At 38.4% G+C, this 12754-nt stretch overlaps 1 protein-coding gene across 13 annotated transcripts in view; it reads left to right on the forward strand.

Moving 5' to 3' along the window:
- The window catches only part of TCF12 (transcription factor 12), a 159433-nt gene that overhangs the window by 126113 nt on the left and 20566 nt on the right, over positions 1–12754 (forward strand). For all 13 annotated transcript variants that reach the window (XM_018913819.3, XM_018913816.3, XM_018913818.3 and 10 more), the window contains 5 exons: positions 3415–3520; positions 4633–4772; positions 5093–5237; positions 6752–6816; positions 10903–10981. In XM_018913819.3, the coding sequence (XP_018769364.3) occupies positions 3415–3520; positions 4633–4772; positions 5093–5237; positions 6752–6816; positions 10903–10981 (535 nt within the window). The remainder of the gene's footprint in view (positions 1–3414; positions 3521–4632; positions 4773–5092; positions 5238–6751; positions 6817–10902; positions 10982–12754) is intronic.

Below are 12754 nucleotides of genomic sequence, written 5' to 3' on the forward strand. Positions count from 1 at the left end.
CTATCAACCCTTCAGGAGCACTGCAGCATTACTATTGATGTATATATTAGCACAGCTCCAAAAAAGTCGGGTCCAAGACTTGATAAGTCATGTAAAAAAACTGGTTTTGGCTTGCGTTTATCGGGAGGGAATTTCCCATTCATAATGGGAGAGTGTTTTGCTTGTCAGCATGGAGGCACGTTCGGTGCCTTTGGGCACAGTGCTATTGAGGGGATTAAAGATGGGCTCCTCTTCTACCTGCTGGAGACAGCCCTCTTCAAGGAGACTGCAAACAGGCTGACCTTTTAACAGTATTCCTTCCTTGTCTTAGTGGGAATGTCAGCCAGGAAAAACTGGTTTGATGCCTCCTGGATGTCAGTGTTATCAGTTTAATAGCTAAAAGAGGCCGTCTTGAGCAGCCACGTCATATTTTTAACTGCCTTACTCAGCTGTTGCAGAAGAGAAAGCCCTTTAAGTAGGACACCAAGTCCTACTGGGGAGCCTCTGCACAGCCATGCCAGCAGCCACGGGGTACGTTTGGCTGGGTAGGGGTCCCACTGCTTGTGGACCTTTCAGAGTGAACAGGCCACTTGCCCTGATGCATTCCCCACTTAAAAATAAAATTTTATCCTGTTTTTCAGCTTTCTTATTTAAAACCTTTGTATTTTGCATCTCATAGACTTTGGGTTAATTTTAGTAAAATTTCTCCTTTGCTTTTAAATTTTGTTTGTAGTAACGCAGCACAAAAATTATGATTAGGTCATTAACCAGAAAAAACCCGGCGCTCATCTGCAGGTGATCAGATGACATCAGAGGCCTGGTTTTAATTTGTGGGTAGTTCTGATTGTAACTAAAAGAGACTCGCTCCTTTTGTGGAATTGGCTGGCTATTTCCCCACATCTGGAGTTAATGAAGTCTTTGAGACCACATCAGTTGTGTTTTGCCGCAGGAACCCTTTGATCTGAAAAATCTAGACTGGCACAAGTGCAGCTTCATAACATTGCAGCTATGTTTTTGCAAGCTATAGTTAAGATACCAAAACAAGCAGGAACTATATGAAGTTATGTGTCTGTGCTAAGACTTTCATGTAGCTGTTTGGAAGGGCCTCTTTTACGTTTATATAATTCATAACATTTTTATTATGTTAATGGCTTGTACATACATATTTGTAAATTATACATTTGTAGGAGTTTTTAATTCCCCTTTTGAGATAGTGTTTAATCAGTTTTTATAAATCACCCAATTATGTAAAATGTTAAAATTTGTCTGAAGCTTGTATTTACAAATCTCATAGATAACGTTGCAGTTTAAAAGAAGTAGAACTCGTCACTGTAGGTGACTTCGCATTAATCAGTGTACATCTCCATGGCAGTGCTAAATGTCATAAAGCTTTGTTTCCACTGCTGTCCTGTGACAGTGATAGATTATCCATCAGCTATAGCATATGCTGTGTTATTCTGCACAACAGAGAACTTGTAAATTAAACCCAGTTTTACCTAATATGTTTGCAGTCTTACGAGTGCGAGTATTTACAATTTGACAGAGTGACATTTCTGTTAAAATATGTCCCAGGCATGGAATATACATGCATTCATCATATAGAGTAAATACATATGTACTGCGAACATTGCTCAGGATGTATTGTCATTCTGTCACTCAGGTCTGGTAAGCTTCTCTATTTTACCTCTGTTCCATAAACTGAAAAATTTCGAGTAAAATATTGAGCAGCTTTATGAAAAGCTTTCTTTCCGAAAAAAAATTCATTTGTTTTCAATAAAAACCAATGGTAAACAAGCACGTAACTTAAAGTTTTGAGTTTTCCACTTGACTTCTCCTAACCAGGTGTCTGTTTACCTGCTGCCCTTTTCATTACAGGGCTCATCCCGACAGCTGTGCCCTGTACCCGTGCCCCTGTCCCGGTTCCACCATTGTGGAATTGCAGAGATTTTGCTGCAATGGTGCCGCTGTGAAGCGAGGCCGAGGCCGAGAGCGCAGTGCCTGGGTGCGGGTGATGTCAGAGGCACTGGCTCTGGCACATCCCGGCCATTTGTTCCCACAACAGCAGGGCTGCAAAAGCCTTCGGCAGCGGGAGGAGGGGGATTGGGATGCAAATGGAGCGGGACTTGCCCACTTCACTATCCTCAATGTCCCTATCAGAACAGTCAGCCTCTGGGAGGACAATGATTCTTTTTTTAGGGGAACTTAGGCTTTTTTGTTGGTTGGCTTGGTTTTCCTGGCCCTTTTCTTGCTTGGTAAACAACATCTCAGAAAGAGCAGGGAGAGTTGTGGATGCCGTAGAAACATATGTGTGTCTGTACGTGCATAGGAGGGGATCAAAATAATCACTTTTGAATGTTAGGGCACAGTGCACTTTTTAAGTTGCATTATATAAGCTTTAAAGTTGTGAAATTATTCATCATATATGTATTTATGAAGTCATCTGTATTTAACAAATAAGATAAACAGTTAAAAATACAGCAGTTTTTACTTGATAGGAAAAAGATGCTCTAGTTTCGATGTTACATTTTTTGTATTTTTTGCTGTCATGTATGTTCATTTGCTTTTTATTTAATTTATCTTCTAACACACTCTAATCATTGCAATATTCAGTATAGAACTAATTATGGATAAAGTCCTTGACTCTGTGAATACTGGGCCTTGTTCATTTTACTGAATTTATTCCTGAATACACTTTATATTTCTTCTCAGAGTTGCTGCAGTGAAAGACTTTGAGTCATTATGTTTATTTGGCATCTTAAGTTTTTAACTTGAAAAGAATATTTGTTGCTCACAAGTTGAGAACGGGCATTCCTCTGGTGTGTTAACACTGAGAAAACAATAGTATTGCTTTTCTTTAATGCTAGGCCAGTGTGAAAATTATGTGCTTGCTGTTGCAGTTTTATGGTTATTCCTGAGGACATGCACGCGTGTATTTCTGATGGCTCTCCAAAGGTGTGCGAGTTTCTGAATGGATGATAAAACGGCTGCATTAAAACCTTTCCATTTGTCACTGGATGTTCTTTTCTTTCTGATTGTTGGGATGCCAGCTAATTAAATATTCAAATAGGCATACAGTTGTTTTAAAATAAAATTCGTTTAGGGCCCAGTTGTTTTATCTTGCTTTTTTATCTTGAGCAACAAGTCTGTGCGAGTCATGTACTTAGAAAGCAAAATCAGCATTCAGGCTTTTATCAGGCCACCTGGCTGAGTTGGCACACCAGAAAGTGTGTTGTTAGGATCATTCTACTGTAGTTCCTCTGTACTGTGGCAACTTGCTAAAAAGCAAATAAAACAAGGGCAACAAATGCTGCGGCTTGCTACACTGTTCTTTTTTTATTTGTGCTTTCTCTCTCTATATCTGTATGCTGTTGTGGTTTTTTTTATGCACGACACCCAGTTATTGCTAACCTGCTTTTATTGCCCTCCAATATGTAGGTGTATGCACCATCCCCGAGTTCTGATGATTTCAACAGAGAATCTCCAAGTTACCCATCTCCTAAGCCACCAAGCAGTATGTTTGCTAGCACTTTCTTTATGCAAGGTGGGTAAAATGTCACTTGTCCTTTAGGCAGAAATCTGCAGTCAGATGCCGTTTTACTGGGTGAAGGGAGAGGCGTAAAGAGAGCATATTGTGCTAGAGCCTATGGTTAAGTTTTATATACTTTTGAAACAGTTAGATGAAGGGAACTGTCTGTTGATGTAAAGTTTTTCTCATGACATTAATTGCTGACTGAAATCTAAAAGGATTACACACCAGGCCAGATGGACAGAATTCCCATCCTTTGATTTGTAGGGGCTTCAGAGCAGCACACTGGAGTGATAGAGAAAAATGAGGTGGGGGCTTATTGACTCTTCTGGAATTTGACTGTACAATATCAGCTAACAGTCTTATGTTCTCAAATGCTTGTATATCCAACATGCCAGAAAAAAGGGGGTTGCACTGAACGAAACAAGAGCAGAATCCATTTCCTCAGCCTCACGTCACACAATTAGCTTGTGCTGCAGTCTGGTGAGGGTTTGGAGCACATTGAGCGCTCAGTGTCTCAGTACGGGAATTCACAGAGCACTTCAGTTTGTGCTACAGAAGGGAAACTGCACTGACACTCAGGCTGAGGCTTATGTAATGTAGTCATTTCAGCTACTTAAATCTGCTATTTTGAAATGTTTTTATGTTTTTGTGGTGCTAGGGTATCTTAGACTATAAATTGCTTGGTTTAGGTAAATAGATGTTTTGCAGTGTATGTTTATGGTGAGTTCTTCTTGGCCAAACTTCTTATCCCTCCACCTCCTTTTTTATTATTTCATTCAGTCTGGACTTTTTATCAACACTCTTGATTTAAATCTGGCCTTACTGAAGGTCTGTGTAATTAGCAGAAGTGCGTGGTATTTTCTCAGCTGTGGTTGGATTATATTTCAGCTATAAAGCCTCTGTTGTTTCTTTGGTTTTTTAAAAATAAATATAGCAACAGTGTGGTGGTATGAAAATAGAAGATGCAGTATAAACTGGTCACCATTTCGCCACTGATATTAGTCTCAGTAACTGAATTCTGTATTTGTTTAAAATAATCTTGTCAAGGAACTGAGAAATTAGTATTCTTCATTAAATGTGTTTTTCTTGTTTTCTTTTCTACTGAAAAAATACTACAAAAAAAGATGGGACCCACAATTCTTCTGACCTCTGGAGTTCATCCAATGGCATGAGCCAGCCTGGCTATGGTGGGATGCTTGGAGGCTCCTCTTCCCACATGTCCCAGTCCGGCAGCTACGGCAGCCTGCACTCACATGACCGTTTGGTAAGACTCAGCACACATTAATCTGTTTATAGTCCTGTATGGAGATCTAACTTAGGAGAATTAACTTCTCCTTTGCTGCTCATGTATGTCAGTTAAAAAACCAGTTAGGAATCACAAACTTTGTGTATTATTAATTATATCCTTTTAGTTATGTCTGTTGTATAAATAAAAATCTGTGGCCGTGTAGTGGTCCGTTCAGAGGTTGGATGAGTCCCTTTCTTCTGTAATAAAGAGCTGGGTGTTACATGTTTGGTATCTTAAAATATCAACATTTATTTAAGGACTACTTAATGTCTTATGTCTGCTTCTCTTCTCTCCAGAGCTATCCCCCACATTCGGTCTCACCTACAGATATAAATGCCAGTCTTCCTCCAATGTCCAGCTTCCATCGTGGCAGTACCAGCAGTTCACCTTATGTAGCTGCCTCACACACTCCACCTGTCAATGGATCAGATAATATTCTGGGTAAAATGTTCTTCCTGATGTTTTTTTTTCATTTTACAAGAAAATGAAATTTAGGGCTGCATGACGCACAAAATTAGTAAGATTTCATTTATGGCATGCTTGTAGATCAGGAAAAATTCCCCACTGTGATATTTCTGTCCTCAGTATGGCTGACATAAGGCAAATTGTTTTTCAGTCAGCTTAAGACTTTCCATTTATTTTCTTTCGCAGTCAAGCCTGTGCTCAGGGACTGGATGTGTGTGACTGAACGGCCACTGTCCCTCCGTAATTCAGTACATGTGCGTGTCCATGTAGGCAGTTCTGGCACTGAAGTTTGCAGAGCTGCTCTGGAGAAAGGCAGGAAGGCTGCTTCTTAGGGGAGGTTGATAAAGGGCATCGTAAATTCTTCTCTTAACAGTTTTAGAGATTACAGAGTAGCCAGGATGGTGGCTGGTTTAGTCTCCTCTGTGCTCACCTAGGAAGCAAGAAATACAGGATGATCATCTGTTCCTTGCACATATTTGCTCATCTTGAGGTACAGCTGTAGAAGTTAAATGCTTGTAGATGCTCCTTGTCAGTTTGATAGGATTTGCACTTAGCTTCATTTTAAGGGAGTGGAATTTAGTTAGGGTGACTATGTTAGCTTTGATTTTAGAACATGTTTTAGACCAAAATCTTTAAACAGAACCCAGTTAGTGAATCTTCATGGGAAATTCAGGCTGGAAAATCCAAGTTTGTCACAAACTTGGAAACAGTGAGCGTTGCATTATTTAGATTTCTGATGTGAATGGCTTACATTCACATTCAATACATTTTTTGGCTTTAGAAGTTGATAATTGGAGAAAGAAGATTTGCTTTTAAAGGGTCTGTCTTCTACAGCAAAGCAGATATTTCTGAGGATTCAGTTCCTCTCTGTGTTTCCAATTGGCAGGGCTTCAGACTTCCTCTTGGCTTAATGGTGTGTAGAGCAAAAGGGCACGCAAAGCTGCTGACATGCAACTGAGAGCAGGGGTGACAGAAAGCTTGGTGCATCAGAGCTTTTCAGGACTTTTTAAACTGAAGATGGGAGTACAACACAGGGAATTAGAGCAGCGGGAGCAAGGCGACACACAAGGAACTGTTCTGTGAATTTGGCTTTAAGAATTAATTAAACGTGCAGCAATTCAGTGATAGCAGTTTAGAAATAAACTGCAATAGTGTATTTTTATGATTTTTATTTTATTTTTCATATTTCATTAAAATTAGACTTATGATCCTAGAAAATAATTTGTCTTTTTCTAGCTGATTTCACTTGCTGGTCCTTAAGTTATCACGGTGGTACTGTGTTTGACTTTTAAGAGGAGAGCATCTAAATGTAAATCTAATTGTTTTAATTAAATTTTTAAGTCTAATGAGAACTGATTCTATTGACACTGACTTCCTCAGAAAATCCATTTAAAAAGTGGTTGCTCAACTCTATGTGATGAATAAAATAATAAAAGTAAATAAAATTTCAGCTTTAAAAATAAGTGTTGGGTTTACTTTCCACATTACAGGGAACAGAGGAAATGGTGCTGGAAGCTCACAGACAGGTGATGCACTTGGAAAGGCACTGGCATCTGTAAGTAGCAGTTAGAATATTCTGATCTGAAACATATTTTAATCCATTATTTATGTGTCATTCATTTGATAACATCAAATCAAAAATTTTCACATATGAAGTCAAAACAATGTACTATGAGGCAATTTCTTATACTAGAAAAATGTCCTTTTTAAATGCAAGTGAAAATGCTTTTATTTGAAGAAGACTCATTCTGAATTCCTTTTTCTTCAGGTGATTAAAAGATTTGAGGCAGATCTGTTTTAAAAAGCTGGTTAGACAAAGTAAAAGATAATAACTAAAAGTTGATTTTAATTATTTTTCTGTAGGGTTTTAGATAAAGTCAAATATTTTTAACATTAGTCTTAGGGCAGATCCTGCCTCAAGGTTTAAATTTTTTTTTTTAGTGGCCTTACAAAACTGAGAGGTTTTGAATGCTGTATTGTATAGCTATAACCTATGGAACAGCTTTTAGAATGTTGTGTATGCATAAATTTAAACTTTAAACTCCTGTTGGAATGATGTGAAACATGGCAAGTATCTTCAATCTACTGTAAGTTCTGTTTCCATATGCATGCATACAGTAATTATTTTTTCATTAGCACAATCCAGTGTACTCTTTATAAAAGAGTAATTGATACACAGCAGCAGAAATTTCAGAATTGGGAATGTGGCTGAGGAAGCACTTTGTATTTCTTGTATGGAGCAAACTTTGCAGCCCTAAATGACCGTCCTTGTGTTGGGTTCTGCATCCCTCACCTCATACCAGTGAATGCAAATGTGCATATTCATGCAGGTCCTGTTACCCTCACATCCCTCAGAGGGTCACATGTTAAAAGATTACCAGATCTGATAATGTCTGTAACGTCCATTTTGGGAAGGAGAACTCTGACCTACTGGCTTTGAGGAGAAAAATGTCCCTGTTGCTTTCAGGGATTCAGCAAGTAGATAACAGTTTGGGAGTCTGGAGGGCAGTTAACGCTCTCTTTTGGTCTGTTTGAGACCTGTCAGAAAAGAGCTGGGATCGTTTTGCCTCCTAGAAATGGCAGTGCTCACATACTCCAGGCTGTTCATTGCTCTGCAGATGTATTTGGGTGTCTGCCGTTCTGCAGCCGGAACAAGATTTCGTTGTTAAGTCTGACACGCTGGCCAGTTAGACCTGCAGGACTTTGTGACATTTTCCACTGCTCTCCTTTTCTAAATGATTTTCTCATCCTTTCAGGTATTTTTGTCCAAGTCACTAGCTGAGAAAGCCAGGCTGATGTTTTGAGGAAAAACTAAATATATTGCGAGTGGAAGTCAGGGCAGAAATGTTTAATCTAACTGGTGGGTGGGCTCTGGTTGTCATAGAAACTTGTTTCTGTCATCCCGTGTTGTTGCTTGGCAGGAGCAGCCAGGTCATTCCATAAATCATTTCTGTCATAGCTGATGGTGATGCATTCCATCTGCTCTATCAGTGCATGCCATAGTCTGCACACTTCAAATCCCTCGCCTCATCCATCTGCTTCCCCCGCACCCCGCACCACACGCACCCAGCACACTCCCTGCACTCCCTCAGCGAGAGCATGGCTGCGGCTGGGCGAGGAGGGAGCTGGGCTCTCCTGCAGGTGAAGCTGACACACATGAATTTTGACAGCTAGGAAATCAAGAATATTTTTCTGTTTGAACAAAGTTTTATTCAAATACTGTGGTTGTTGTGCCTTCCCCCCCACCCCAAGATGCCACTGTGTTCCTTTCTGTTTTGGCTTTAAATGCTGCTGCTGCAACTGTTGAGAGGAATTTCTAGTTCTAAAATTCTGTTGATGTACATCTCACAATAGGCCTTTCATGTGTGAAACATCAGAGGATACGACATTTGTTCTTCAGTTTAGGTATTAAAGACCATACAGAATAGTATGTGATTAAACATGTAAGGCCAGATAATACATTTGCAAAGGTTCTTTTATTTTAGGTTTAAGCCTGGATAATTGTGGTCTTAATCTCAGGGTAGGCAAGAAAGAGAATTGTACATGAAAGTATTTACACAAAGTTCCCAAAGCCCTGTGGATTATGCATTAGTTTGGATAATGAACTAGTATAGATAGAAAGAAAAGAAAATCTGGGTATTCGTGTCATTTCTAATGTGTTTCCCTGAACATTTGCCAAACAATAACCCTTTAAGATTGTGCCCATGGAGGGTTATATGGCAGGAGAAACATCTGGTTTATTTCATTGCCTAATGCCAAATCAAAACACTTGGTCTTTAATTTAGAGGAGATCAAACAGGAGGACTGTTTAACTTTGTTGATTATATCAGACCTCTTTGTGATAACTTATGTTTTGATTCCTACCTCAGCACTAGGGTAAAGGCCTTTGTACCGTCTCGGTAGTTAAATAGCCACTGGTCCCTCCACAAAAGAAAAGAAAATGTAGGGAAGTTGACTTCTAAAAGTAATTCATGAATTAAGTTTCTTTGTTGCTTTAGACTCAATAACATTAACATAACAAAGCCTAACTGAAATGTACACTGTAGTGTTTAAAAAATTGGACTAACAGCTCCGAGGTTTGGCTCTGCAGGCTCTCAATTGTGCAGCTTTTGTCTAAGAGCCTTTTCATTAGACCCTGGCATATTGGCACCCCACCGATTGGAATGGACCATGACTGATAGGAGGAGGAGTCTCATTTGTTGCAGTAAAATGAGTCATGTTACCGTTTAAGCCTGGCAGAAGGTGTCAGGGTTGTTCATCATTGGTCATTTAACAGCACAGCAGCCAGGGACTGCATGCAGAATGAATTCTGACCTCATATTTTAGTTGGGGCTTGGCTGTGCTGTAGATTTTCCCTGTTATAAAATACAGCAAAATAAAATTGGCAGGTACGCCTGTGGAAAATGAGCAGTTTCAAAGAAAACTTTGTGGCCTTTGACTTTATTTTAATTTTCTGTATCTTATCTTTCTGAAACTCTCTGCAGTTCTTATACTGACACCCAAGATTTATTTTTATGCTGATGTACAATGCATGAATTTCCTCCGGTAGTATGAGGTAGTTTGTTCTAAATATATTTCCTTCCTAGCATGTATGAAAAGGAGGAAGCATTTCCATTAGGGAACTGATGGTCTTTTCTAATGGAAAAGTACGATATACCAGGAAGGAGCATGTGGTCTATCAGGTCCTGGTTTTGTCAGTTCAGAAAATACAATATGGAACTTAATGAAGTTATTGTCAGCTAAATGCTGAAATGTCATATTGTCTGTGTGAAGAGACATCAACCACACTGCCAGTGAAGATTTTTTTAACTGCCATCTGATGACTAACAAATCCTGGTCTCTGCTCAAGTAAAACAGGTTTGAACTGATGACCTATAAAAATATGTTCTGAAGTCCATAGTCAGCCTCAAAATCTATTACATTCCCTTCATAAAATGAATTTTCCCAGTGTCTTGAGAATTTAATCTTTAATTAAAGCTTTAAGCATTATGTCTTCTATTTTTACCAATAGTTTTTAATTTCATTATTAGCAAGAAAATAATTGTTGTAAGTTTAGTATCTCAAGAGTCCAATTGATACTGAAATGAGAGAAGTATGTTACGTGCTGCAATACATTGCAAAAGGAAGAAAATTTCAAGGTTTTTATGTTTGGTAGGTACCAATAATAAGAGAGCCTGAATGCTTTCTTGGTGTTTGTGAAGGATTAATTTTTAGCAGATAACGTGTTGACTGCTAAAATCTCTCTCTAAAGTTTGGAAAGTCATTATTCATTGGCATTTTCCAGAAGTTTTGTTTGATATAATTAGCTGTGTACTGTGAACTCTTACGTGAATCGTTCCCCTGCAGAGACAAAAAGGCTGTAATTTCTGCTGCTCTTAAATGAGCAGGAAGGTCAGTTATACTTGTGTCACTATGAAATACAGACTGTGCTTATTTGGACAGCTGCTTGAAAATGAAAGTTCTTTGGACATTTTTAGAGCCTTGAGGGTAATAAAGCAGAGCTATGATTGAAGGATCAAATTACATTTTTTATCAATCCAGAATCAAGAGTGACAATTAAAACATGAAAAAGAATCCTAACAGCTTTTTTTCTTGTGTATTACAACATATATTGATATATAATCTCTTTGTCTGTCATCAGATTTATTCTCCTGATCATACCAGCAGTAGTTTTCCATCGAATCCATCAACACCAGTTGGGTCACCATCGCCTCTTACAGGTACAGACTGGCCATTTGTCAATACCTTGTTTGTGCTTTTGGAAGTGTCCTGTTGGGAATCACAGTGCAATCAGCATTAACTCCCTTGCATAACTGCTTGTGCATTTTGGCTGTTTTTCCATTGTACAAAAGGAGATTTATAAATCCAGGTTCATAGACATTTTGTTAGGGGGCATTCACTTGAGTCCTGGCAACTTGCTTTGAAAATTAGCTAATTAAAAAATAATGTTTGGAAGCATTAACTGACCATACATATGAGGGCTATAAAGATATCTGTACGGGTTTGCACTGTTTGAGAGAAAGAAGACTGATTGGATTTGGGTTTTTTTAAAGCTATATGTTAAAGCTCTGCGTCAGCTTTCAGTGACAAACACAGCAGATGTGTGTTCCCTCTAATGAAAATATAGTAGGCTATGAGACTATCCAACTTGTACACAAGATAGCTTTTCATTCATATATTTCATGAATGTTTTCATTCTATGGGAGAAGAATTCCTGGCATTTATTTTTTAAAATAAATGCTGTGTATTGCAGCCACCTCTGTCACCTGTGCTTTGTGTGTTTGTAGTGTGAATGTGGGAAGAAGCATTCCAGTGTGGAGATGAACTGTGGGCAGCTGCCTACAGCTATTAGTGGTAGTGCAGCTTTCACAGACACTGTGGCCTCAGCTGTCTAGTAAAAGTTGAACAGCTGTTCTCCATATAGAGAGGACTGTGAAAGCTCCATTGACTTAAATTTGTTGTTTAACAAAGAACTAGAATTACAAGTAAGATGATGTAACTTTAACCCTGTTCTTTCCTATAGTGCAATTTGTTAAATTATTTAACATTTATACAACAGTCTGTTTCCATGTTCTCTGTTGTTTAATATATCCCTGCAGGCTTCTGGCCATTGGTCACTTTTTTGTAAGTGTTGTGCTTTTTATAAAACAATAAAATTACCTTAAGGTGAAAAGGATACCAAATGAGTTTAGCTGAATGCTTTTGTAATCTAGATGAATAAATTAGTAAAGGTATTGCATGCAAAATGCAGTCATAATCATATGGCTGTGAATAGGCATATCTTTATATGCAGTGTCACTCAAAGCCTCATCATTCATGCTTCACTCCTGTTTAATGGACACTGCTCTGGTTTTCTGTGGATGTAATGGATTAATGAATATCTGACATGGCTTACCTGAGCAGCTGCTTTGGGCATTTCTTTTCTATTATTGAATAATCCATGTTGAATTGAGTAATGATGGGATTAATGGGATTTTTGATTTAGTGATTACAATTGACAAAAACATTTTGTGTATTCTGTTGTACTGAAAAGGCAGATCAGACCAAGAATTATTATTATTTTCTTTTTAACATCAAAGCAAGTATTGAAAATATTTTGTGGCTGGAAGAAAGAAGTTCTGACATTTCCAAATATTTAAAATTATAAAGATCCCAAAGAGGTTTTTTTCACGAGTTGCCTAATGAGATACTGCACCTCGTTTTGTAAGCATAAAAGCACTAGCTAATTTCTGAGTTTGGAATACAAATTTGAGGTCAATAAAATTTGTGTTTTTTATTTGCTGTTGTTGTCTTTGCCTGTTGCAACCTGTATGAAATGTACAAAATTTGCACTTTATGTTCCTTACTCTGGATACTGATGGTTAAGACAGTAGTAGACGTAAGCAAATAATACTGAAATCCTTTTCAGGCTCAAACTTAGCATCTGCTTCACATTTATACCCTCCCATCCCCTTTATTTCCAGTGATATAGAATTTATCAAGCCTTTGGTAAA

The sequence above is a fragment of the Serinus canaria genome, chromosome 10 (assembly GCF_022539315.1).
Source record: "Serinus canaria isolate serCan28SL12 chromosome 10, serCan2020, whole genome shotgun sequence".
Classification (NCBI taxonomy): domain Eukaryota; kingdom Metazoa; phylum Chordata; class Aves; order Passeriformes; family Fringillidae; genus Serinus; species Serinus canaria.